This window comes from Dermatophagoides farinae, chromosome 4, assembly GCF_024713945.1.
Source record: "Dermatophagoides farinae isolate YC_2012a chromosome 4, ASM2471394v1, whole genome shotgun sequence".
Lineage (NCBI taxonomy): Eukaryota > Metazoa > Arthropoda > Arachnida > Sarcoptiformes > Pyroglyphidae > Dermatophagoides > Dermatophagoides farinae.
Window position 1 is genome coordinate 4556870 of NC_134680.1, and position 25047 is coordinate 4581916.

Consider the following 25047-nt stretch of genomic DNA (forward strand, 5'->3'; position numbering starts at 1 on the left):
AGAAAAAAAAAGATGGCAATCACATCTATAATCATTCGAACGAAAGGTAAAAAAAATTTGACACGGGAATAAAACCGATCCAAGATGATGAAAAGAGAAAATGATTGAATACAATAGAAATTCGACTCTTCTTTTTTTTTTTTTTTTGTTTCATTGGTTTTCTTTTCTCTCTCTCTCTCTCTCTTTCTCGCGTTTTTTTCGTTTCACATCTTCAAGCTTGAAACCGTGGTTGATGATTTTTCGATAAAAATAATAAAATGGGAATGAGAATGGTGGTATATTCACCATTTGTATATATGAATTTTTTGTCTTTTTTTTCTCGAACAACATCGACATTTTTTGTTTTTTGTTCTTCACATATAAATTCATAGCTTGACGTCGAGTTGTTTTTTTTTTATTTCAAAATATTTCTATTTTTCTCCGTTGTTATTGTTGCTGTTTGGCTGTTCGGTAACCTATTTCGGGTCAAGTTTCGAGTTTGACGAATAATTTTTTTTTTTTCATCGATCGGATTTCATTTTCCATATTTGCAATAGACGACAAACGAATCATCGTCATCAAACGCACACACACACACACACACATTTAAATAAGTGAGCAAATAGAAATTTTCTTAAGTGAAAAATTTTTTAGGTGTTTTGTTTGGTGTGATATAAAAGCAACATAAAACCGAAATCCAGACCAAATTGATAAACTAAAAACGACAGAAAAACGAATTTCAAATTGAAATTGAATTGAATCACAGCAAAAAAAACAAATTTTTTTTCCACCGGTTAACAGTAATTTTTTTTTCTTCGTTCAAATAAATGATGAAGATGGTGTTGCGTTGATCGTATGATTTGTTAAAGAAGAAGAAAAGAAAAAAAAATAATTTAAATAAATTCCAAAAACCAGTTGAACCAGAAAAAAACAACGGTCAACAAGCAAAAAAGAAAACATCGTGAACTTTAATCTTCGTTCGAATCACTACACGAATAGACGTTCGATTCGAATCTTTTTTTTTTTGCTGTTATTATTGTTCACGTTTGATCGAAAATCAATCAATTTTTCATCAATCAATTAATCTTACCCCATTTTTTTCTGCGTGTTCATTTTCTTCTTCATCATCTTTGTTCATAAGTGGTAAGTGATAATTTTTTTTTCTTGTAGAAAAAAAACAAATTTTTTTTTCATTAGACAATGATTGATTTTTAATCATTGTCAATATTTATACAATAATCAATAATAATATCCTGGTTTCATTGTTTTTTCCTCTTCTTCTTTTTTTTCAATCATTGTTCGTTATATTTAACTGTGAAAATTGATTCGTTGCCGTCATCGTCATCATTTATTGTCTGTTCTATATTGTATATCTTTTTTTCGGTCAACAATATATCGATATATTTGTTGACATGATACATACACATGAATCCATGATGATGACAGACATTCATTCATTCATTATGTCATTTATCATCAAACAAACATTTGTTTTTTGTCATCATACTGTGTGCCTTTGAGTGTGTACGTGTGATTGTTTATTGATTTATTTTTTTTACATTTTATTTCAATTGTTCAGAAATTTTTTTTCTTCATCTGTTTTCCCTCTTCTGTATATTGATTGATCTATATATAAATTTAGTGCACATGAACAACAATGGAATGGCCACAATTAATGATTCTATGAACACGAATAACCGAGGGAGGGAATATATGTCATCATTTGTCTGTGTCCATTGTGTGACACATGAATTTATTTTCCTTTGTCGTGTGTCATGAATTCATTATATCAAATCTAATTCATTCATCATCAATCAGAAGCTGCAAAGAAAACAATCAAATGTAGATGTGTGGCTATTGTCTCTATACATCAACAACAACAATTCTAAAAACACATAAATCGTAATTCAATGCTGGTCAAATCCTTAGAACATGATTGGATTAAATTTTTTTTTCTTTGGATTTTTTTCAATTTTCATCATGTCTAAATAGATGATAGGTTGTAGATGTTTTGATAATCTTTAACAGTTTGTGTGGGTTTGTATATATATGTCATAACAGGTGAACAGCTTATAAAGCTTATCTTTCGTGATTTGAATTGATTTTTTTTTCTTTTGAAAATTGTCCAACTTGTCATTACATCATGGTCATACTCTCATTTATTAATATGATGTGTGTGTGACCGTTATTTTTTTCGAGAAAAAACAAGCAAAATTTCTAAGTAAAAAAAAAGAAAGACAAGGAAATTTGAATGGGCATTTTTCTTGGTGAAAAATTTCCTCAAAATTTATTTGATTTTCAAATTTTCTTCAATTAATTTCTGGTGAAACAATGTTGACATTATATTTCAATCTGAATACATTGGTCAAACACAAATCAAATAAAATTGAAATTTCCTCGTTTTTCGATCATATACTCTGAATATATGGTGATGATATTTTTCAATTTTGAGCATCATTTTGTTTTTCTTTTGGATTTGAATTTCACCTTTTTTTTCGTTCGTTCGTTCACTTGTTTTTCAACTGTTTCAATTTATTCTCCAATAATTATTCTGAAATAATGTATCTATTGAAAAATATTTCCTATGGAATCTGGTATTGTTTACATCAATATTGGATCGATGCATCCGATCCACGTATCAATCATCTACCATTGTTTGAAGGTGGTCCCGAAATTGTTCTATTAATTTTAGCAACATATTTATTATTTGTCAAAATAATTGGTCCATGGTGGATGTATGATCGTAAACCATATGATGTATTCATACCAATGTTATTATATGATATTATTATGGCCATAATTAATGCGGTAATATTTCTATCAATCATTGTGAATCATATTGATTATGGTCAAAGATTTTTACAATTTAAATTTCCCGATCCAAATGACCATTCGGAACGTACAATATCAGAAATTAATAATGGCTATCTATGTTATCTAACACGTTTGGCCGATCTATTGGATACGGTGTTTTTTGTTCTACGAAAAAAACAACAACAAATTACATTTTTACATATTTATCATCATACATTAGTACCATTGATCGGTTGGATGGCATTGAAGATAGCACCACAGGCACCGGTTATCATATTATTCTTAATGCTTAATTCATTCATCCACGCTGTTATGTATACATATTATGCATTAGCTGCATTCGGTAATCATTTACGTCGTTATCTTTGGTGGAAAAAATATATTACCCAATTACAATTAATACAATTTACCATCTGTGGTATCTATGGTATATTGATGGTATTCCTGGCCGAAGGTTTTCCAAAATTTCTTTTCTGGTTAGGTTTTGCACAGAATCCATTCTTTTTCTATATGTTTTATGATTTTTATCGAAAATCTTATCACAACAAGAAAAAACATCTTTGAATCGTTGAATTTAACAAAAAAAAATTAATTTTTTGTTTTCAAATAGAAAAAAAAATCCTTCGTTTAGATTAAATAAAAATCCATTGTTTTTTACAGCTTTTGTTTTTGTTTTATTTTCTGATATTTTTTTTTTTTTAGTTTTGAAAAAAATTCTAGGAATTTTTTTTCTCAACAAAAATAAATGGACATAATGATGATAATCAAACGAATATGGAATGGATTCTGGTATTGTTTTCATGATTATTGGATAGAAGCAGCTGATCCACGAACCCGCCATTTTCCATTAATTGAATCGGGACCTGAACCAGTAATCATTATATTATTGATCTATCTATTATTTGTTAAATTAATTGGACCATGGTTCATGCGTGATCGACCACCATTCATTCTACGGATACCAATGTTAATCTACAATATTAGTATGGTCATTATTAATTTATTTTTATTCACATTCATCACAAGCCGTATTGATTATGGGAGACGTTTTTTAAATTTTAAATTTCCCGATGTTAATGATTTTACACCAGAAACAATATATGAAATTCGTATCGGTTATATTTGCTATCTAACACGTTGGGCCGATCTATTGGATACGGTGTTTTTTGTCCTGCGGAAAAAACAACAACAAATTACATTTTTACATATTTATCATCATACATTAGTACCATTAATTGGTTGGATGACAGTGAAAATTGCACCACAAGCACCGGTTGTTGGATTATTTCTTATGTTAAATACATTTATACATTCAATAATGTATTTATATTATGCATTAGCAGCATTCGGGCCAGAAATACAGAAATATCTTTGGTGGAAAAAATATATAACACAATTACAATTATTACAATTTACAATCTGTGGTATTTATGGTATTATTATGGTATTCTTACAAGAAGGTTTTCCACCTGGCCTATTTTGGCTAGGTTTTGCACAGAATCCATTCTTTTTCTATATGTTTTATGAATTTTATCAAAAATCTTATCGTAAAAAACAATTACAACAACAACAACAACAGGAACAAAAACAACGACAATTTGATTTAGCCAATAATAAAAATGTACATGAAAAGATTCATTAAAACAAACAAACAAACAAAACAAGACACACACAAACACACACACATAAAAAACTAATTGTTTTTCATATATATTATTTTTATTTGAATAAACTGTTGTATTTTGTTGTTGTTGTTGTCGTTTTTTTCGTTGATGATTTTTCTCATCTATTAATTTGGAGTGGTTAAATAAGCGACGAAAGTTGCCCCAGAAAAAAAAACACAAATGATAACAACAAAAAAAAATCATTTTGTTTTCTCTTTAACAGGTATTTGTGAAAATTGTCAAATTTTCGCCATTTCTTCAATAAATATTGCAAATGATGAAATGGAAAATTTTTTAATTTTTGTAGATGAAAAACACAAATTTTTCATTCGCGCTTCACATTTGAACGTTCGAATTAAAATATACACGTTGCAATACACTTGGTTTACTCTGTACTATGCATCAATTTTAACACCAATCGACCTGGTATTGATGAAATAGACGACCAATATATAAAATACCATTCATTTTTCTTTCACTTGTTTTTACAATGGTCATCGTCATCGTTTTTCTCACATGTACATCTATCGTTTTTTTCTGGATGATTAAATGTTTCATTGAGTGTTGTTTTTATTGATCATCGGCAAATCACGATCTTTATGATTGTGTGGCTTCATCCAGAAAAAAAAGTGCTAGCTGAAAAGGAAAAAAATCTTGAATTTCTTGTTCGAGAGTGTTCGACGTAAGTATTGCTCAAATAATAAAATATTCTTGTTTTGATTCGAAATTAATTGGTTTCCATTTTTTTTGTTTTGTTGATGAAATAGTTTTGTGTTTATCGAGAATAATGGATGCCGGTGATGAAATTCTTGAACCATTAGAGCCATCCATACGGAATATAATCGAACAGAAAACATTAAAATGGATATTTGTCGGTGGTAAAGGTGGTGTTGGTAAAACAACTTGTTCATGTTCATTATCCGTACAATTAGCTAAAGTTCGTGAAAGCGTATTGATCATATCGACTGATCCGGCACATAACATAAGTGATGCATTCAATCAGAAATTTTCTAAAGTACCAACATTGGTCAACGGATTTACCAATCTATATGCAATGGAAATTGATCCAAATCTTGGTACCGAACAATTGCCGGATGATTTTTTTCAACAAGATGATCCCATGCGTTCAGCAAGAGGTATCATTAAAGATCTTTTAGGTTCATTTCCCGGTATCGATGAAGCGATGTCATATGGTGAAGTAATGAAATTAGTAAAATCAATGAACTATGATGTTGTTGTATTCGATACGGCACCAACTGGACATACACTTCGTTTGTTAACATTTCCAACAATTGTAGAAAAAAGTTTAGGTAGTTTTATGCGAATCAAATCACAATTTAGTTCAATGTTTAGTTCATTATCGACAATGTTTGGTTTACAAAGTAATTCAGGTGAAATGATTAATACAAAAATTGAAGAATTATTACCAATCATAAAGACTATTAATGAACAGTTCAAAAATCCTGAACAAACCACATTTGTTTGTGTTTGTATTGCTGAATTTCTATCACTATATGAAACTGAACGTTTAGTACAAGAATTAACGAAAATGAATATCGACACGCATAATATTATTGTCAATCAATTGATCATGTATCCGAATGGTCAACCAATCAATTGTAATGTATGCCGTGCAAGAATTCGTATACAACAAAAATATCTAAATCAAATTGAAGAATTATATGAAGATTTTCATGTTACAAAATTACCATTATTAGATGATGAAGTACGTGGACCGGAACGTGTTATTTCATTTAGTAAAAATCTAATCGAACCATATGATCCATCATCATCAAGTGGTCATTCATCTTAATGTTCATCATCAGCACAACAGCCTCTTTCCAGCTATCACCCAATAATTTTTATTTGAATGAAAGTAAATTTGATTGATTTTTTTTTTTTTGTCAATTTATCGATATTTAATTGGTCAACAAAAATTTTTTAAGATGATTTTTTTTTGCTGTTTTAAAATGAATAAAACTAAATTAATTATTGACTTTCTTTTTTTGGATTGTCATTTAAAAAAAACATTAACATGAAAACACTACGATTCTATCTTGAGATATTTGAGATTTGATGGAAATTTTTTCTTGTTAGAATCCCCATTTATGAACTTTCAAGAATGACCGAAAAATAGGTAATTATTGCCGTTAACATCTGGATAGAATTTGACAGAAAACAGAATTTAAAAAAAAAATTTAAATTGATTCTGAAAAAATATTCTTACACTTGATATAAGACCACTGGTTAATACGAATGAATCCAATATTGTTAAACCGGTCGTTGTATTCGATATACGTTGCATGAATAATGTTGATTGTAATTGAACGCTTTCTGGTAAATTATCAAATTTATTAACACCATGCATTGCATAATATGGTTCATGTGCTTTCGTAGTGATCTGTGCCGATAATACTGAAACATAATAGACCTGGAATAGATCACCAACCATCATTATTGCAGCTAATAATAATCTTCCTTGAGGAGTATATTTTGTTGAAAATATTATCTGATAAGATACGAAACAAATATGTGGTGCAAATATCATATAGAATATGAATAGATAAAATTTAAGATGTTTGTTTGCATGTTTAACCATTTCACCGACATTATAATGTTTTATAATTAGACCGCTTAGCTGTTCAGGTTTCGTATGAACAGAACGATCACTCAATACAGCATATTCTAGATCACGTTTAATTTCATCATAACGAATATGTATTGCATGACAGATTATAAAATGATGACCTAATGCTGTCCAATTGATTATCATCGTTAAACATCCAATTATGAGTGTGAATATAAACCATATAAAATGTATTATAATAGCTATTTGACCATGATTATCATTGGTGAATAAACGATAACCGATGTCAGTTTTAAATGAAATGAATGACAAACTAACAATTATTACAACTGTACCAATCAAGGATATTTTGATGAATAATTTTGCCCACCATAATGCCGATTTCATTCGTTGTCGAAATTCTGGTTCAATATCTTTATTCACATAATAAGATGTTTCCGTGTATAAACCATCAAACTTGATGAGCCATTTACGCATTTGATTACGTTTTCTTATTTTTGTTTAATTGTAGAGAATTTAAAATGAATTAATATGAAAAATAAATATTAGAGAATTAGTTACCGTGTGATCCAAAAGTAGCAAAAAGTTGCATTCAATACCCAGCAAAATCCGAATAAATGTAATGATAAAAGATCTACATGTGTACCGAATGCTATGAGTATATCACCCACATACAAACTAATCAATTGCTCATGTTCATCATCAATTTTTTCATCACAATAAATTATCCAACCAATACAGAAAATCTGATTGATTAACAGCACGGTCAATAATAAACGCCAGAAAATGATAGAGAATCGTTTTGAATCACCATTGATACGCATATTTGGACGATCAATACATTCTTCAATGGTTTTTAATTGACCACCATCTTTTGGTAGAAATTCACGTTCGAAAAGATTGAATCCAATCATTCGTGCCAATGATTCCAATTGCCAAAGATAATCATGAAAATATTGAAAATCAACTGTGGATTGTGAACTACGAAATAATGAATTGAAATTTCCATATTTTTGTATCGATTTCTGTTTGATTGTTTGATTATTTGTATCGTCTAACGTAAGTGAATCCATTGAATTATGATACCATGTTCGATATGGATGATTACGATCACCAACAACACCACCATTATGATGATTTGGAAATATTCGATTCCGTTGTGTTTGTGACATTTTTGTGGTGGTTTTTTTTCGATTTTTTTTCACTTTTATAATACTGGATGCCCAATGTCCATTGAACTTTATTTTCTTGCCAAATTTTTTGGCATTAAATCTTCTTATTAGACGGTTGAACATTCAACAATCATCATTGCTTTGACCATAGAATAAAAGATCGAGAACATTACCGTATGAAGTTGTCAACAACAATATATGTGAAAAATCAAAAAAAAAAAAAAAAACATAAAAAAAATTCAGAAAAAAATCCAAAATAATCGATCCAAATTGTGTCGACTTTTTATGATTGAAAGACAAAATAAAAAAAAACAATACAATACGTACTTGTGGACAACAGAATATATTATCATAATCATAATAATAATAAATAAATTTGAAAAAAGAATTTGTCTTGGTTTGATTCATATTTTGAATCGATATTGTTGAAACATAATAATAATAATAATCATAACAATGTTGATTTTCATATACATTACTATATAAAAGAAAAAATTTTGCACATAATTTCTATTGAACACGCAATTTATCATATCATCATCATCATCATTATATTATGAATTCTTCGGAAACATATTGTTTTCGGCAAAAAAATATGAATATGAATTTCATACAATTTCCGACTATTTCCATTTATTGAATATAACAAAATTATTTATTCAACAAAAAAAATCAATTCCATTATAAAAAAGAAAAAAAAATCTTTATTTTTTTTTTATTTTTACCACAAAAAAAAGAATCGGAAAAAAAACAGCTGATCATCAAAATCATTGATCAATATTATCATATTCATATTTTAAAATGGTTCAGAATATATTTTTTTTCATTTAGAAAATATAATGAAAATGTGATATAGATGAATGTGTGATGATGATCATGAAAAATTATCATTATTGTTGTTGTTGTTGTTATGATAAGATTATTCAAAACAAACGGAAATAATAATAATAATAATAATAATAATGAGAGGGAAATGAAATGTAAAATAAAAAAAAGCAAATATAGAGATACTTTTGAATTGATGCGATGTGAAATTAATGATAATAAATTTTTTGAATATGCAAAAGATTCGGGCCATTATATCATCAGACTGGTTGTGTTTCTATCCATTAATAATATCAATATCGTCGATTACGTTTTCCATAGTTACCATTATCATTTCCGTCACCATGATTCATTCCAGATTGTTGTTGTTGTTGTTGTTGCTGAGATGGTGGTTGTGGACCATATAACTGTGGTGGTGGAACACCATTATACGGCACAATCGGTACCGGTTGTCTTGATGGTGGTTGTTGCATTTGTCCTGGATGTCCACCAGGATGATGACCAGGTAGGGGTGGTGGTGGTACACCACCATAAGGATGAAGATGATGATGACTCATTTGTGGATGTTGGGGTGGAGGTTGCTGCTGCTGTTGTTGATGATGTGGCGGTGGTATACCACCATAATGATGATTTACATGTTGATGGCCATAAGGATTTGTTGGACCATGTTGTGGTGGCGGTGGCGGTCCAATCATTCCGGCCATTGGATTGGCTCCACTCATTTGCGATGGATGTGGTGGTGGTTGAACTGGTTGTGGAGGTTGTGATGGACCATTACCAACATTACTACCGGGCATCATTTGAGATTGTTGTTGTCCATAGACCTGAGAATCCATCTAATGAAAAACAAAGGGATATATGTTTTTCTAAACATCGAAAAATAAATGTTAAAACTTACATGTTGCCCCATCGGATCCATCTGACGTAAGGATTGCTCTTGACGTTCCAACATCTGATGTAATGTGGTTACTTGTTGTCGTAGATCACTTTCCTGTCGTCGTAGCATATTCACATCATTTGGTGTATGCTGTTGTTGACCACCCATCAATTGTTCTTCCTGTTGTCGAAGAACATTTTCATGATGTCGACGCATTTCTTCACGTTGTCGTTCATAATCTTGCCGTGTATCACGTTCAACATTCATATGTTGTATTTGTGATTCCATTCGTTGTAATTGTTCTCGTAATCGTTTGGTTTCCTCTTCCAAACGAAAATATTCCATTTGTACAATGAAATTTTCACGTTTCTGTTGCATTTCTGTTTCGAATGCTTGTCTTCGTTCGGATTCATGTTGCATGAATTCTTTCCATTTTTTCGCTAATTCATTTTCCACTGTATTCTGTTCGGAGAATCGTGGACCAATTTCACGTTCACGACGATAATCCGATTGATATAGAATATTTTTTTCCGGTACACCTTCTTCTTCGTCACGTGATTCCAATGATGTTGCAATACAAGGTAATGGTGATGCCGTCAATAATAGACATTCATTTTGACATTTTTTTATCGCTGCTTGTGCTGATGATTTACGGGCAAATTCAATAATACCTTCATTTAATGAACGGCCACGATCATCGGCAACAACAATGGCACGTTCAATTGGACCAAATGTACTAAATGCATATTGTAATAATTCATTCGAAACACATGGCGGTATATTCGTCACTTTGATCGCAGCAGCATGAGCAGCAAGACGTACACGTAATGTACGGCCTTCGAATGGTTTACCATCCAATGCATTTTTTGCATTCTCTGCATTAATACGTGTATCCATCTTAATGAATGCAAATTGATTTCCTTTACCAATGAATATTTCGGATGTTTGTCCAAATTCCGAGAATAATTTACGTAGTGCTTCTTCTGTTGCTGTGGATGGTAGATTGGCTACGAATAAACGACATCTTCCTATTGATGATGACATGAATGGATGTTTACATCATCATTAGTAGAAAAAAACATTAAATATAAATAATCAAACCTGTAAATGTTTGGGTTGATGAATCCTGTGGTGGAAATTCATAAATTGGCTGTCCAGTTAAACGAGGACCAATCATTTGTGGCTGTGATGATGGTAGACCATTATAATTTAATGATGATTGATCACCATCTTGATTATGATGATAATTATTATTCAATTTACGTTTCTTATTCTGTTGTTGTTGTTGTTTATTCTGTGATTGTTGTTGTTGATTATCCGATGATTGCTGTTGTTGTTGTTGTGATCCAAGATCAGAATCGGATTTCATTTTTGAAAACATTTTATTACCACCATCACTACCACTTCTTGTATTATCATTATTGTTATTATTTCGAGCAGATGGTGGACGATTATTATCCATTGTTGAACGGATATTAATTTTAATATTCGATGATGATCCAGTGGATGATTGTTGATTCGTTGTATTCGACTTTACCACCGGTGTGGATGGTGCTGATGAAGATGTTTTCACTTCGGCCATCATCATTGATTATCAATTCAATGATGATGATGATGATGATCATCAATTACTAATTATTCAAAATTTTAAATTATCTTATGGATAACAACAACAATGCTACTAAAAAAAAATTCTTGAATTTCAGAATATTGATGAACACACACACACACACACAGACACACGAGCACATATATATACAGACAATGGATTTCAATTCAATAATACCACATCAATTCTATATAATCACATAACAAACCGGTCAACATATATGCAAACAGAAATAAATAAGAATCACCCGACAAAAAAAAATATTCCAACATCCAAAAGATAAAAGACCCAATATGTGATAATGATGACAACAAAAAACGTGTATTTGAGTGTATCAAGATAGATAACCCGAACAAAAAAAAAAAACTATACATCTACATCTACACATAAGAACTCAAATACAGCTGTATCAGTTTATTATGGTCATAGTATTAGTAGTAGTGGTATAAGTGGATATTATTACCATTATTCTAAAATCGATAACAATGGCGGATCACTATCATTGTATACTGCTACCATGTATTCACAGAAATTATAAGAGTTATGATGGAAAATTAAAAAAAAAAAAAAAGAATTCTGGTTTTGACACGCATGCGTTGAAAGAAAAAAGAATTTTTTTTTTAAATTTTTTAAAAATTTCAAAAATAAAATAAAATTCATTTTGTTAGAAAAAAAATCCATATCATTAAAATATAAATCATGATTGACTTAGATAAACTAGATCATCGGTGGTAAAAAAAAACTAAGATCAAAATCAAAAACTTCATTGATTTCAAATCATCATGACCACCAATAATTGATGGAAAAACTATCGTTATGTGACCGAACAAAATGCCACCAATTTTTCGGTATGAATAATATATCACCTTCGGTAAGGAAACAATCAAAAATGAGATTTGAATCAATATTTTTGAATTCAGGAAATAATTCATCATCCACATTTTCAAAATCCACTTGTGATGTATTCCAAAGTAATGAATCTTTAGCATTTGGATAGATCTGTTCATCCGGTGTTTTTGGTGAATAAAGACGAATATATTTTGTGCCAATCACTTGCAAAAAGAAATTATTTCGACCATCAAAATGTAATGGTGAAACAGTACCGGCCGGTCCAAACCAGGCATTAATTTCAAAATTTATGGCCGAATTTAGTTCATGATCATCGCCATCACCATCACCATCATCGGTTGATTCACTGATAGCACAATAAATCGGTACATCAATATCACGATATAGATCTAGAATCTGATCAAATAGATTATGTTGAGCCATATAGCCAATTGGTTTTGAATGTTGAAAAATCCATCTTTCCATGAATTCATAAATGAACATAATTTTCTGTGACCAATCATCAGATGTGTATTTGGATCCTATTTCTACCGGCACACGACGAAATGCCATCTTTTGTAGTAAATATTTTAATGTCCATTTTCGTTCATTCAAACATGGCCAATCACTGAAACCACGTTTAATAATGAATGGACGATTTTCACGTAAAAATTTTTGTTGAAATTCTTGCATTTCTAGCTGATGATCAATAGTTTCGATTGGAAAACGAAGCATATCAATAGGGAAATATAAATTATTTGTTGTAAATTTTTCATCCACCATATTATTCCATTGTTTCCATTTTAAATTCAATTCAATCGATAAATTCGGTGATAATCGATCAAGTATGTTGACCAATACTTGATGTGAAATTGAAGCCATTCTGGCGAGCAATCGATTTCGTAGATCTGGACTCATAATAAGACCATCATCCAATAGTTTCAAAGCATCGACAAGTAAATCGATAATGTTTTTCGATGGAATTTGTATCGCTGACAATGTTAATAATGATTGTAGCCATTTATGATATGCATAAATCATACGTGAAAATACTGAAACATTTGCCCACATTCCGGTATGTATTTCTTCCCATAATTTATCCGTAACAATGATCGAGCTTCGTAATGCTAAATCATATTGTGATCCTCTGGAATTATCGAAACCAATATCATTGGTATCTTGAAATGGTTTGAAAAAATCAAGAAATCTTTTCTCAGTTATATTCATAAAATCTGAAATCACTTTTCCCACATATTCTTCGGTAAAATTATGTACATTTTTCAATATTGAATCCGATGCCATTAATTCGGTATTGATTTCTGTAGCCATAAGAATTGATTGCCAACTATGACTTTTATTGTCTGATTCAACATGACAAAATCTATGACCATATATCGTTTCAAATTGATGTATAGATTCAGTCACAATTAAACGTATTATGAATATTTGAATAGAACGATCGGGTAATTGTGTGGCACCGTTGACGACATTTTTATCCACAAATTCAACAATAGATAGCTAATTGAATTGAATAATTAAGATAATTTTTTAATGCCAAAAAAAATCACATCAACAAAACAAACCTCCTGTTCGGTGTCCATCATGGCAACGACAAATGATCATTTCAATGATCACACACACACACACACAGACACACAAACGATGCTCAAACCAACAAAATGTCGATTCAATGATCATCGGTTATATCGGCGCTTGATTTAAAAAAAATTGTTCAAATTACCAACCTTTATGTTATAATGACCCCTTTTTTTGGGGGGCAGACTTTATACACTCAAAATGAGTTTCGAAAGTCAAAGAAAATCAAAATGGGAGGAGCTTAAATAAACGACAGCTGACTATTTTTTTTTCATGCACAATAACATATTATTTGAACGGTTATAATTTCAAATGCTCAAATTTCGCTCCAAATTTTGTCAACAACAAGTATTTCATTGCAAAGCTAAAAGTATGATGAAAAAAAATGATAGAAGATAATGGAAATGCTTAAAAAGTTTTTCAAGATTTTTTAAAACATCAAAAATTCATCTATTTGATTAATGTTAAAATGAAAACATTAATAGAACTATATTTTAATACGAATATTAGAATTTTTCTGAATATACCAATTTTGAATGCATATAAAAATATTGTACTGTATTAACATTCAATTTTAAAATAAAGTAAACAGAATTTTAACAATTAAAGATGAAGAAAGGAGAATGGCTAAAGATTGATAATAGCAAAATTGAACAAGAATCTGAAGATTAATCCACATTCATAATATTTATTTTAAATTAAATTTTCATTTAAAGAGAAAATTTTCTCTTAAAAAAATCAAAGATATGTTTTCATCATCAAATGATGAGTTAAAAAGAGACCGTAGAATCTTCATCTAATGAAACAATACGATTAAATGAAATTTCGAAAACATTGTTTGAAGAAGAAATTGAATATTGTTGAAATATATTGAATTCTGCCAACAAAATGTATAAATTAATCAAAAAAAAAAAAAAAAAAAAATGAAAAAAATAAATAAAATAACAAAGTAAATTTTAGCAGGTATATTGCAAAAATTACACACACACACATGTAGAAAATGCCATAAAATCATTGTGATGTTAAAAATTGTAAAAAAAAATTTACAACGTGAATCGTATGATTCCTTAATCAATTGAATTTGATTTTTTTTCTTATTTGATATAATTGATGAATGATGATGATTTAGTCATTCCATTTATCTTTCTTTCTCTTCTCGTATATGGGGTCATAAATTGTTATCGTTGTCGATGTGTTGATCATTGATTGGAACCAAAAAGAGAGATATGTAACAGAAAATTTATAGTCATCATTATCAGTTTTCAATGAGAAAGAAAAAAAAATCAAAGAATTTTTTTCCCGTTTGTTGTTGTTTTATAACGATTAATCAAATTGATAATGTCAATGTAGTGAAATGAATGAATGATGAAAATCTGGATGGAAATTGTTTGAAAACTCATCGTTATTGTAATAAAACAACTTACTTAGACTGGGTGTTGGCAATTTTTTTTTGTTTGTTCTGTTTTTGAGAATAAAGAATTATGTTAACAATACAGCGAAAATGGATAATTTCAATGTTAGGAATATATTCCTGTGGTCAGGGCCGGCCCGGAAAATCGCGAGGCCTTGTGCAAAGTCAACTTGAAAAACGCGAGGCCTTAAAAAAATTAAGGAATTTTCAAAAAATGATTGCTTAAAAAAAATTTGAAGCGTTAAAAATCTTGATTGTTAATTTGAAGCGCGCTAAAAAACAACTGGCAAAAAACTGCGATCGTTCATAAAGTCTGTGCAGCAATTTATGACCGAAAAAATTTCCAAAAGCTTGTATCAATCAATTTAAATTTTTTCTAATGATCATCAAATCATCAACGTCATTCGAATCAGTAATGTCACCTCGACTCTATTTTGGTTATTTTAGATTTTATTTGGACTTTCTATAAATTGATTATAAAATGCGTTGAAAATTTCAGATTCATGAAATTAATAACATTACCAATCATTCAATCCAAGTAAAACTATTGCCATGATCGTTCAACAAAGGAAATTGTTTTAAGAATTTTTCAATCTCTATTCTGAAGTGCATTAAGATTTTTGTGTCATTTTTGATTCTAAATCACTATAACCAACCAACCAACCGCAACCAACGGCCAACCTGCGGCTCTTTAAAAGATTATTTGTGGCTCTCGATAAATGTATTTGAGATGGTGGAAAATTTGAGCCTCACACATGTGTGACGCTTGGTCGTGAATGGGTTAAATACGTATACGTACATTTAATCTTTTTATTTCATTTAAATCAAAAATACATACACACATATTTCACCAGTGCATAGCAAAAGAGTTGTTCTTTCAAAGATTTACTAGAATCGAGAAAATGACAAGTCCAACCTAACACGACCAGTTCAGAATCGAGAAAATGGCAAATCCAACCTAACACGACCAGTTCAGAATTGGTTGACAATGCTTTATTGATTACTTTCCCAATTCTGAACAGGTCGTGTTAGGTTGGACATGTTATTTTCTCGATTCTGAACTGGTCGTGTTAGTTTGGACATTTGTCATTTTCTCGATTCTCAACAGGTCGTGTTAGTTGGAAATTTGTCAATCAAAGAATTTTCTTTCTGAACTGGTCGTGTTGTTTGGACTTGTTATTTTCTCGATTCTGAACTGGTCGTGTTAGTTTGGACTTGTTATTTTCTTGATTCTGAACTGGTCGTGTTAGTTTGGACTTGTTATTTTCTCGATTCTGAACTGGTCGTGTTAGTTTGGACTTGTTATTTTCTCGATTTTGAACTGGTCATTTCATTTATCTTTCTTTGGCTTTCAGCTTTAAAAGGATCATCATCCTTTGGATATTTTTGCTTCGCCAACGAATAATCTTTTTCTAAGATTTCCAGTATTTCTTCTGAAAGTTGTTTTATATATTCCAATTGTTTGAATATTGATTCAACAGAATCAACTGTACTTCTTTTTTCTGGAATCGCTTATGATGTTGATTGTTGGAAATTTGTCGACACAACATTTTTTTCATTTAATTGTTTCTCCAATTTAAATAATCAATCAATCAGTCAATTTTTTGATTTGTGATTTTAGAATTTTAGACAAGAATTTAAATTATGAGGCGACTGGTGAACAAACGGGATTGTGCATACCCTATTCGTCACCAAATTTTTGGGATAAATGATCCATGATCCATTGAAAATCGGTTTAATTTGGAATTATTGATAAATCCATCTTAAAGAAGTCAGGCAATGCATTCATTATTCATTTTCCTTTGATGATTTATCACTTACTAGGTTAGATATTTAGCCATCGACATTGTTTGTTTATTTATTTTTCCTATATTGGTTCCACTACAAACAATTCGCACAACTATTAATAGATATTTGACTAGATGAAGTACATGTTTTTGATTCAGGATTACCATAATATTCAAATGTATCAAAACAAAAAACATTTTCATTTTATTAAATCATCCAAAATTCGGAACCGCGAGGCTTTTGGAACCGCGAGGCTCTTAGTACTACGAGGCTCTTGGAACTGCGAGGCTCTTAGTACTACGAGGCTCTTGGAACTGCGAGGCTTTTGGGACTGCGAGCTGTTTGTTAGGCCATCAGTAGCGCGATAGTCTATTCCTGTGGTCTAATGTATGTAGTTCGTGCAGGTATTAGTGTGGCAATGGTTCGCATGACAATGGTGAAGAATGAAAATGATAATTTAAGTAACAGCAGCAGCAGCAGTATTTCATCAAATGCACCAACATTTGATTGGAATGAAACTTTACAGGTATGGTTTTGGATGTTTTTTTTTGATATATTATTATCGTAATTTGTTGTATCACATAGGGTATTATATTGGGTGGTATATTCTATCTATATTGGATTGTACCAACAATTGTTGGCAGTTTAATCGAACGTTATGGTGCCAAATGGTTTGCATTTATCGGTGTTATTGGGCCTTGTATTTTGACGGCAATTACACCATGGATTGCTACCGTAAATGTTTATCTTTTAATTGTTGTCATGATTTTGGTTGGTGTTACACAGGCATTTACATATCCGGCATTATTTCACCTATATGTACGATGGTTTCCACCAGAAGAACTTTCAAAAGCTAATTCAGGTATACAAGTTGGTGCATCACTTGGTGGTATCATAATATATTCAATTGGTGGTTATCTTTGTGAAACAACAATTGGTTGGCCATTAGTATTCTATGTTAGTGCTGCAACGCATATCCCATGGTTATTTCTTTGGCTTTATTTTGGTTCCGATCATCCGGATAAACATATGGATAATGATATTAATATGAAATCATCATCATCATCATCGATGATGAATGAAAATCAAAAGGTTCGTGAATTCTAATGAATTCAATTTCCAAAAATAATTTGACAAACAAAAAAATAGAATAAAAAAATACGCACACCGTGGTTAGCGATACTTAAATCCGGTGCTGTATGGTCATCACAATTAAGCAAATTTGCCTGTTCATATGGTTTCTATATGTTAATGAGTAAAATACCTGCATATTTGGACCGTTTATATAATATTAATATCGTTGATAATGGTTTTATCTGTGCAGCTGCTTTTGCTAGTTATGGCCTATCGTGTTTCATTGCACCATACATATCGAATTGGATGATCGATCGTTTGAATATATCGGTATTGACGACAAGAAAATTATTCCAAGCCGTTGCCATGTTAATACCATGTATATGTCTATTGGCCATTACATTTGTCTATGATAAAACAATAATGATTATATTATTAATAATGGCAATGTTAAGCTATGGTTTTTTTACCGGTGGTGAATGGACAATGATTTCGGAATATGCACCAAATTTTGTCGGTGTTGTTAGCGGTTTTATACACATCCTTGGTTTTATGTCGGGATTTTTAGCACCATATATTGTCGGCGTGATATTGGATTCAAATATTGGTGATGAACGTTTCAAATGGAATGTTGCATTTTGGATCAGCGCAGCATTATATTTTATCGGTTATTTGGCATTCTGGTTTCTATGCACTGTTGAACAGCAAAATTGGGATAAAATATAATAAATTTTTTTCGTTTTATGCAAATGATGATAAATAAATAGATAAAAAATTGTAATAAAATTTTTTTTCACAGAAAAAACAATTATCTTACAATGTCTAACTATAATTATGTAATAAAAAAACCTAAACACATTCTTATAATTCAAATAAATAAATTCAAAAATAAAAAAGTTTCCGAACACGATTCGAATCAGCTGTATTCATGTGAATTCGAACATGCGCCAAAAGAAGTAACAAAGAAAACATTTTGGGAGGAGCTTAATTTTTTCCGACAAAAAAAAGGGGGGACCATTATTTTGAGTGTGTAGCGCAGATGAATAGACAAAGTTCAAAAAGACACAATTCATATTGGAAAAGTATCCATAAATCATCATTGTATAAATTTGAATAGAATTGTTTTTTTTGTTTGTTTCATAATAGAATGCAAGAATCCATTGCTTTAAAAAAAAATTCTGTATGTCCAAAATAACAATAACAACAACAAAATGATAATGTTAATGATGAAATCTTCACTTTTACCATTTAGAATTGTTGTTGATAATGTTGTTATTTTTAGAATTTTTTCTTTCATTTTGACATCATCCGATGTTGTTCATGTTCGGATATGATAAAGATGATGAATAACAGATTCTTTTTGTTTTCTAATTCAACGATTCGTTTTCTAAAAAAAGGTATATAGTATTTTTGTTCTTTTTAATCCATGAATCTAATGACCTTTATGGATTTTGTTTTTTTTTTTTTTTTTTTTTTTTTTTTTTTTTTGATTAAAAGAACAAAAAACTGGGTACAAAATTAATGTCGTTCATTCGAATTATTTCCAATTGAGAAAGATATTTGATTTTCTCTCTTTGTAAAGATGATCGCTCTGAAAAAAAGAGAAAATGAACAAGAAAAATCCCGGATATTAATCAACGAGGATTTATTTTCCTTAATTTATACGTATGATGAATTTTTTTTGCCATCTCCAAAATATAATTCGATCTGTCGATTTTCATTGAAATCGATCGACAAGCAATTCGAATATTTGTAAAAGCCAGAGAGAAAAAAAAATATCACGAATTCTATAACTGATTCAGTTTTTTTTTTCATTTCGGTGAGTTTATAATATGCGTTTTTGTTTTGTTTTGTTTTGTTTTTTATTCGTCACACACTAAAAAACAAAACCAAAACAACAACAACAACAACAAGATCAACATTCGAAAAAAACATTTTCTCATAGTCATTCGTCATCAATACCATACAACAAATCATAATCATAATTACAGAGCTCTTTTTTTTCTCCTTTTTTCGACATAAAAAAATAATAATCATTAAATCATTTTATTAATCATCATCATATTACATTAAACAGGAAAATTAATTGAGCTACATCATCATCATCATTCGACAACAAACATCATCAATTAATAATATACAGAGAAGAAAAAAAAAGATACATCCTTCTCATCATTTAATACATACAATAATTGATGTCATTATCAATGAAAGAACGAAAGTAAGATAGAGAGAGAGAGAAAGAAAAAAAAATCATCCGATCCAGAAATTTGTTATAAAATACATTGATACAAACACGATCAAATGTGAATATCCATAAATGGATCATCATTTTTTTTTAAATTATGATCTCAGAACGGTTTGTGGTTCGGTTTTTTTTCTTTGATCTTTTGACAAAAAAAATTTTTTTTTTTTATACGACGATGAATTTTCTTTTCTTTTTTTTCTGGATGATATTTATAAGATCATGATCATATAATTTATATGTTTGAATTTGATTGTGATATTGTCATCATAGCCATCGCGATCATCATCATCATCATCACAGAGAAAACAAAGAAAAAACGACATAACTCTACCTGATTGATTTGAATTCGAACATCGAATTGTGTGTTTGTGTGTGTGTGAACGAATAAACAAAAATGACGGCCATTCGTTTACGATTTGCCATCGCAATACTTGGCTCATATGCATGTTCATTAGTTTATATGCATCGTTCCGGTATTAGTGTGGCTGTTGTTGCAATGACCAAAAAACCTGAAAATCATATTATATCATCATTATCGTTTGCCAATTCAACCGAACAAAATTTAAAACCCGAATTTGAATGGAGTGAAACATTACAGGTAATTATTATTATTAATTGTTCGATTTTGACAATTTGATTTTGATTGAATTTTTTTTCATTTTTGAAAATACAGGGTGTAATACTTGGTGCACAATTTTATCTATATATTTTTGTACCAACATTAGCTGGTAGAGCTACCGATGCTATTGGCGGTAAATGGATTGCATTCTTTGGTGCACTCGGCCCCTGTATACTAGCTATGCTTACACCTGTGATGACCGAATTAGGTGGTGCATGGGCATTAATCATTAATCGTATTCTAGTCGGTGGTTTTCATGGTGTTACATATGCAGCAATGTTTTCATTGTATGTTAAATGGTTTCCCATACAAGAATTATCAACGGCTAATTCTGGTCTAATATTTGGTGGTTCAATTGGTTCAACGATTATGTCGGCATTAGCTGGTTATATTGCACAATATTGGTCATGGCAAGCTGTTTTCTATGTCATTGCATTGTTTCATTTACCATTTTTAATTTTATGGTTTATATTTTCGACAAATGAACCGAATACCAATCGTTTTCTATCGAATGAAGAACGTGTTTATATTCAACAAAATGTTCAAGAAAAAGTTATTTCGGTAATTTTTGTTCATTTTTTAAACTTTCATTTTCATCTTTCTTCTGTTTTTTTTAATAATAGAAAAAAATCAAAGCACCATGGTTAAAAATGATATTTTCTGTACCGGTTATCTGTTCATTAATAACGAAAATGTGTTCCGGTTTTGGTTATTTCCTGATGATCACCAAAATGCCAGCATATCTTGAAAATGTATTTAGTATTGAATTATTTAAAAATGGTTGGGTTTATGCTGGCACAAATCTGGCCAATGGTTTGGCCAGTTTATTAGCACCAACTATAGCAAATTTATTGATTAACCGTCTTAAAATACGACGATTGATTGTAAGAAAAATATTTCAATCAATTGCATTATTTGGACCGGCACTTTGTCTGGGATTGATACCGGCATTTGGTACACAACCGAATCCAGTGATTGCAATGCTTATAATGGCAATGATGTTATATGGATTTTTTAGTGCCGGTGAATGGACAATAATATCGGAATATGCACCAAATTTTGCCGGTACCGTATTTGGTATGGCAAATATTTTAGCATTTGCTATGGGTGTTGTTGCACCATATATTGTTGGCGTACTGTTGGATGATAAAAATTCTGGCGGTGATAGACAACAATGGAATAAAGTATTTTACATATCGGTCATTATTTATGTAATCGGTGGACTTACATTTTTAATATTCGCTACTGATCAACAACAATCATGGGATCGTGATGCAATAGTAGCCGTTATGGATGATTATGATGAAGAAAAATCCAGAATACGTCATCATAATGATAAACAAAATAAATTCAGTATTCATAATAATAACAGTGATGATCTTGAAGATAAAACATCAACATCGACAACATCTTAAAGAAAAAAAATGTAAAATTGTAAATTTACAACTACTACTACAATTGTCTCGTAATTTTTTTTTCTAAAAATTCCATTGTAATTATTCCGATATTAATTGATCGAAAAAAAATGAAAAAAAAAACAAAGTTCATTTTAGCAAGTACAATTTTTAAATATCATCACCTGAAACACACACATACAGAAAATGCCATAAAATCATTGTGATGTGAAAAATTGAAGAAAGAAAAAATAAAAATAACTTTACAACGGGTTTCATATGACTAATTAATTAATTGAACTTTGATTTTTTTTCTACATTTATAATTGTTAATGAATGGTGATGATGATTATGATTATGGTCATTATTTAGTTATTCCATTTATATTTGTCTGTCTTCTCGTCTTGGGTCATAAATTGTTGTTGTTGTTGTTGATCATTAATTGGAACCTAAATGAGAGATATATAGTAGATAATTTTTAGTTGTCATTGTCAGTTTCCAATGACGATACTTGTAAAAAAATGATGATGATTCTAATTACATTGGTGATGATGATGGAAAAGAAATCAAAGAATTTTTGTCCGTTTGCTGTTGTTTTATAACGATTAATAATCAAATTAATAATGTCAATGTAGTGAAATGAATGAATGATAAAAATTTGGATAGAAATTGTTTGAAAACTCGTCGTTGTCGTTCTTGTAATAAAATCACTTACCCATTTTTTTTCTCTAAATGCGTGTCGGCAAATTTTTTGTTTGTTTGTTTTTTTTAAAGAATATAGTATTATGTTGACAATACAAAGAAAATGGATAATTTCAATGTTAGGAATGTATTCCTGTGGTCTAATGTATGCAATTCGTGCAGGTATCGGTGTAGCAATGGTTCGTATGACAATGGTGAAGAATGAAAATGATAATTCAAGTAACAGCAGCAGCAGCAGTATTTCATCAAATGTACCAACATTTGATTGGAATGAAACTTTACAGGTATGGTTTTGGATGTTTCTTTTTTGATGTATTATTATCGTAATTTTTTGTATCACATAGGGTATAATATTGGGTGGTATATTCTATCTATATTGGATTGTACCAACAATTGTTGGTAGTTTAATCGAACGTTATGGTGCCAAATGGTTTGCATTGATTGGTGTTATTGGTCCTTGTATTTTGACGGCAATTACACCATGGATTGCTACCGTAAATGTTTATCTTTTAATTGTTGTCATGATTTTGGTTGGTGCTACACAAGGTTTCACTTATCCATCATTATTTCATCTATATGTACGTTGGTTTCCACCAGAAGAACTTTCAAAAGCTAATTCAGGAATACAAGTTGGTCAATCAATTGGTGGCACATTAATCTATCTGATTGGCGGTTTTCTATGCGAAACATCAGTCGGTTGGCCATTGATTTTTTATGTTGAAGCAGCATTTCATTTACCATGGATATTTTTATGGCTATATTTTGGTTCAGATCATCCGGATAATCATACGAATATTGATATAAATATGAAATCATCATCGTCATCGATGATAAATGGAATCGAAAATCAAAAGGTTAGTGAATTCTAATGAATTCAATGTCTAGAAATAATTTGACAAACAAAAAAAAATACATAATACATAAAAAAATAGGATAAAAAAATACGCACACCATGGTTAGCGATACTCAAATCCGGAGCTGTATGGTCATCACTATTAAGTAAATTTGCATGTTCATATGGTTTCTATATGTTTTTGAGTAAAATACCCGCATATTTGGACAGTGAATATAATGTTAGTATCGTTGATAATGGTTTTATCTGTGGAGCTGCTTTCGGTAGTTATGGCCTATTTTGTTTCATTGCACCATACATATCGAATTGGATGATCGATCGTTTGAATATATCGGTATTGACGACAAGAAAATTATTTCAAGCGATTGCCATGTTAATACCTTGTATATGTTTATTGGCTATTACATTTATCAATGATAAAACAATAATGATTATATTATTAATAATGGCAATGTTAAGCTATGGTTTTTTTACCGGTGGTGAATGGACAATGATTTCGGAATATGCACCAAATTTTGTCGGTGTTGTTAGCGGTTTTACACACATCCTTGGTTTTATAGCCGGATTTTTAGCACCATATATTGTCGGCATGATATTGGATTCAAATATTGGTGATGAACGTTTTAAATGGAATGTTGCATTCTGGATTAGTGCAGCATTATATTTCATCGGTTATTTGGCATTCTGGTTTCTAGCCACTGTTGAACAACAATATTGGGATGAAATCTAATAAAATTTTTTTTCTGTTTTATGGAAATAATAATAATAAATAAATGAAAAATTGAAGGAAAATTTTTGATTTCGTCAACAAAAATCATAATTACCTTTCAATGTCCAACTATAATTATGTAATAAAAAAATTAAACATATGCTTGATGCGTATTTTTTTTTTTTTTTTTTTTTTTTTTTTTTTTTTTTTTTTTTGGTCATCAATTTTATTATCAAGGATTTGTTTGTTGTGTTTTTAGTAGTTTTAATTTGAATATGTAAGAAAACTTTGATCAATA

The 25047-nt window shown here is 30.2% G+C and overlaps 9 protein-coding genes and 2 long non-coding RNA genes across 19 annotated transcripts; 6 read left to right on the top strand and 5 right to left on the bottom strand.

Moving 5' to 3' along the window:
- Window positions 1-320: 320 nt before the first annotated feature.
- Window positions 321-4540, top strand: LOC124490487 (very long chain fatty acid elongase 7). 3 transcript variants are annotated; one of them, XM_075730648.1, is made up of 2 exons: window positions 321-1122; window positions 3454-4540. In XM_075730648.1, the coding sequence occupies exon 2, from the start codon at window positions 3539-3541 to the stop codon at window positions 4433-4435; it is 897 nt and encodes a 298-aa protein (XP_075586763.1). In that variant the 5' UTR covers window positions 321-1122; window positions 3454-3538; the 3' UTR covers window positions 4436-4540. The 3 variants fall into 3 exon arrangements, with proteins under 3 accessions (XP_075586763.1, XP_046908963.2, XP_075586765.1); XM_047053007.2 differs by having other exon boundaries at window positions 3496-4540; XM_075730650.1 differs by lacking the exon at window positions 321-1122 and adding an exon at window positions 1492-1503 and having other exon boundaries at window positions 3496-4540.
- LOC124490264 (very long chain fatty acid elongase 4-like) lies at window positions 2350-3357 on the top strand. The gene has a single exon (XM_047052735.2). It carries the CDS (start codon window positions 2539-2541, stop codon window positions 3355-3357), a length of 819 nt encoding a protein of 272 aa, XP_046908691.2. The 5' UTR covers window positions 2350-2538.
- A 409-nt stretch (window positions 4541-4949) lies between the features above and the next one.
- On the top strand, window positions 4950-6519 carry LOC124490485 (ATPase ASNA1 homolog). Its single transcript, XM_047053004.2, has 2 exons — window positions 4950-5139; window positions 5225-6519. Exon 2 carries the CDS (start codon window positions 5245-5247, stop codon window positions 6268-6270), a length of 1026 nt encoding a protein of 341 aa, XP_046908960.1. The 5' UTR covers window positions 4950-5139; window positions 5225-5244; the 3' UTR covers window positions 6271-6519.
- On the bottom strand, window positions 5225-8859 carry LOC124490471 (uncharacterized). Of its 2 annotated transcripts, XM_047052990.2 has the most exons (4): window positions 8544-8618; window positions 7606-8355; window positions 6685-7534; window positions 5225-6614 (listed from the first exon to the last, which is right to left on the bottom strand). In XM_047052990.2, exons 2-4 carry the CDS (start codon window positions 8337-8339, stop codon window positions 6564-6566), a joined length of 1635 nt encoding a protein of 544 aa, XP_046908946.1. In that variant the 5' UTR covers window positions 8340-8355; window positions 8544-8618; the 3' UTR covers window positions 5225-6563. The 2 variants fall into 2 exon arrangements, with proteins under 2 accessions (XP_046908946.1, XP_046908945.1); XM_047052989.2 differs by having other exon boundaries at window positions 7606-8859.
- A 43-nt stretch (window positions 8860-8902) lies between these two features.
- Window positions 8903-11935, bottom strand: LOC124490468 (uncharacterized). The gene is made up of 3 exons (XM_047052985.2): window positions 11020-11935; window positions 9940-10946; window positions 8903-9877 (listed from the first exon to the last, which is right to left on the bottom strand). The coding sequence occupies exons 1-3, from the start codon at window positions 11504-11506 to the stop codon at window positions 9335-9337; spliced, it is 2037 nt and encodes a 678-aa protein (XP_046908941.1). The 5' UTR covers window positions 11507-11935; the 3' UTR covers window positions 8903-9334.
- A 188-nt stretch (window positions 11936-12123) lies between these two features.
- LOC124490473 (bifunctional peptidase and arginyl-hydroxylase JMJD5) lies at window positions 12124-14176 on the bottom strand. Its single transcript, XM_047052991.2, has 2 exons — window positions 13939-14176; window positions 12124-13873 (listed from the first exon to the last, which is right to left on the bottom strand). Exons 1-2 carry the CDS (start codon window positions 13957-13959, stop codon window positions 12308-12310), a joined length of 1587 nt encoding a protein of 528 aa, XP_046908947.1. The 5' UTR covers window positions 13960-14176; the 3' UTR covers window positions 12124-12307.
- A 1212-nt stretch (window positions 14177-15388) lies between these two features.
- On the top strand, window positions 15389-18950 carry LOC124490477 (sialin). The gene is made up of 4 exons (XM_047052996.2): window positions 15389-15477; window positions 17521-17676; window positions 17736-18242; window positions 18300-18950. Exons 1-4 carry the CDS (start codon window positions 15433-15435, stop codon window positions 18948-18950), a joined length of 1359 nt encoding a protein of 452 aa, XP_046908952.1. The 5' UTR covers window positions 15389-15432.
- LOC142597491 (uncharacterized) lies at window positions 18415-19156 on the bottom strand. The gene is made up of 3 exons (XR_012832209.1): window positions 19042-19156; window positions 18695-18918; window positions 18415-18631 (listed from the first exon to the last, which is right to left on the bottom strand). It is a non-coding gene; the product is annotated as an uncharacterized LOC142597491 (long non-coding RNA).
- A 166-nt stretch (window positions 19157-19322) lies between these two features.
- On the top strand, window positions 19323-22758 carry LOC124490265 (sialin). 6 transcript variants are annotated; one of them, XM_075730642.1, is made up of 6 exons: window positions 19323-19404; window positions 19477-19621; window positions 19722-20043; window positions 20302-21070; window positions 21146-21652; window positions 21715-22758. In XM_075730642.1, the coding sequence occupies exons 4-6, from the start codon at window positions 20867-20869 to the stop codon at window positions 22504-22506; spliced, it is 1503 nt and encodes a 500-aa protein (XP_075586757.1). In that variant the 5' UTR covers window positions 19323-19404; window positions 19477-19621; window positions 19722-20043; window positions 20302-20866; the 3' UTR covers window positions 22507-22758. The 6 variants fall into 6 exon arrangements, with proteins under 6 accessions (XP_075586757.1, XP_046908692.2, XP_075586758.1 ...); XM_075730645.1 differs by having other exon boundaries at window positions 19364-19621; window positions 20302-20445; window positions 20743-21070; XM_075730644.1 differs by having other exon boundaries at window positions 19383-19621; window positions 19722-20583; window positions 20743-21070.
- Window positions 22635-24778, bottom strand: LOC142597492 (uncharacterized). The gene is made up of 4 exons (XR_012832210.1): window positions 24515-24778; window positions 24137-24438; window positions 23201-24068; window positions 22635-23073 (listed from the first exon to the last, which is right to left on the bottom strand). It is a non-coding gene; the product is annotated as an uncharacterized LOC142597492 (long non-coding RNA).
- On the top strand, window positions 23114-24909 carry LOC124490476 (putative transporter slc-17.2). The gene is made up of 3 exons (XM_047052995.2): window positions 23114-23471; window positions 23532-24041; window positions 24120-24909. The coding sequence occupies exons 1-3, from the start codon at window positions 23271-23273 to the stop codon at window positions 24768-24770; spliced, it is 1362 nt and encodes a 453-aa protein (XP_046908951.1). The 5' UTR covers window positions 23114-23270; the 3' UTR covers window positions 24771-24909.
- Window positions 24910-25047: the final 138 nt, after the last annotated feature.

Bases quoted from the DNA above. Each gene is read 5' to 3' on its own strand.
- LOC124490485 (XM_047053004.2), top strand. From the start codon at position 5,245: ATGGATGCCGGTGATGAAATTCTTGAACCATTAGAGCCATCCATACGG.
- LOC124490477 (XM_047052996.2), top strand. From the start codon at position 15,433: ATGTTAACAATACAGCGAAAATGGATAATTTCAATGTTAGGAATA. The intron at 15,478-17,520 runs TATTCCTGTGGT...AGCGCGATAGTC, and splicing joins TAATTTCAATGTTAGGAATA to TATTCCTGTGGTCTAATGTA. The intron at 17,677-17,735 runs GTATGGTTTTGG...TGTATCACATAG, and splicing joins ATTGGAATGAAACTTTACAG to GGTATTATATTGGGTGGTAT.
- LOC124490487 (XM_075730648.1), top strand. From the start codon at position 3,539: ATGGACATAATGATGATAATCAAACGAATATGGAATGGATTCTGGTAT.
- LOC124490468 (XM_047052985.2), bottom strand. From the start codon at position 11,506: ATGATGATGGCCGAAGTGAAAACATCTTCATCAGCACCATCCACACCG. The intron at 10,947-11,019 runs GTTTGATTATTT...CATCATCAATAG, and splicing joins ATCAACCCAAACATTTACAG to GAAGATGTCGTTTATTCGTA. The intron at 9,878-9,939 runs GTAAGTTTTAAC...GTTTTTCATTAG, and splicing joins TGGATCCGATGGGGCAACAT to ATGGATTCTCAGGTCTATGG.
- LOC124490476 (XM_047052995.2), top strand. From the start codon at position 23,271: ATGTTGACAATACAAAGAAAATGGATAATTTCAATGTTAGGAATGTAT. The intron at 23,472-23,531 runs GTATGGTTTTGG...TGTATCACATAG, and splicing joins ATTGGAATGAAACTTTACAG to GGTATAATATTGGGTGGTAT. The intron at 24,042-24,119 runs GTTAGTGAATTC...ATAAAAAAATAG, and splicing joins ATGGAATCGAAAATCAAAAG to GATAAAAAAATACGCACACC.
- LOC124490264 (XM_047052735.2), top strand. From the start codon at position 2,539: ATGTATCTATTGAAAAATATTTCCTATGGAATCTGGTATTGTTTACAT.
- LOC124490265 (XM_047052736.2), top strand. From the start codon at position 20,867: ATGACGGCCATTCGTTTACGATTTGCCATCGCAATACTTGGCTCATAT. The intron at 21,071-21,145 runs GTAATTATTATT...TTGAAAATACAG, and splicing joins AATGGAGTGAAACATTACAG to GGTGTAATACTTGGTGCACA. The intron at 21,653-21,714 runs GTAATTTTTGTT...TTTTAATAATAG, and splicing joins TTCAAGAAAAAGTTATTTCG to AAAAAAATCAAAGCACCATG.
- LOC124490471 (XM_047052989.2), bottom strand. From the start codon at position 8,339: ATGTTCAACCGTCTAATAAGAAGATTTAATGCCAAAAAATTTGGCAAG. The intron at 7,535-7,605 runs GTAACTAATTCT...AACAAAAATAAG, and splicing joins TGCTACTTTTGGATCACACG to AAAACGTAATCAAATGCGTA. The intron at 6,615-6,684 runs GTAAGAATATTT...AATTCTATCCAG, and splicing joins CCAGTGGTCTTATATCAAGT to ATGTTAACGGCAATAATTAC.
- LOC124490473 (XM_047052991.2), bottom strand. From the start codon at position 13,959: ATGATGGACACCGAACAGGAG. The intron at 13,874-13,938 runs GTTTGTTTTGTT...CAATTCAATTAG, and splicing joins TGATGGACACCGAACAGGAG to CTATCTATTGTTGAATTTGT.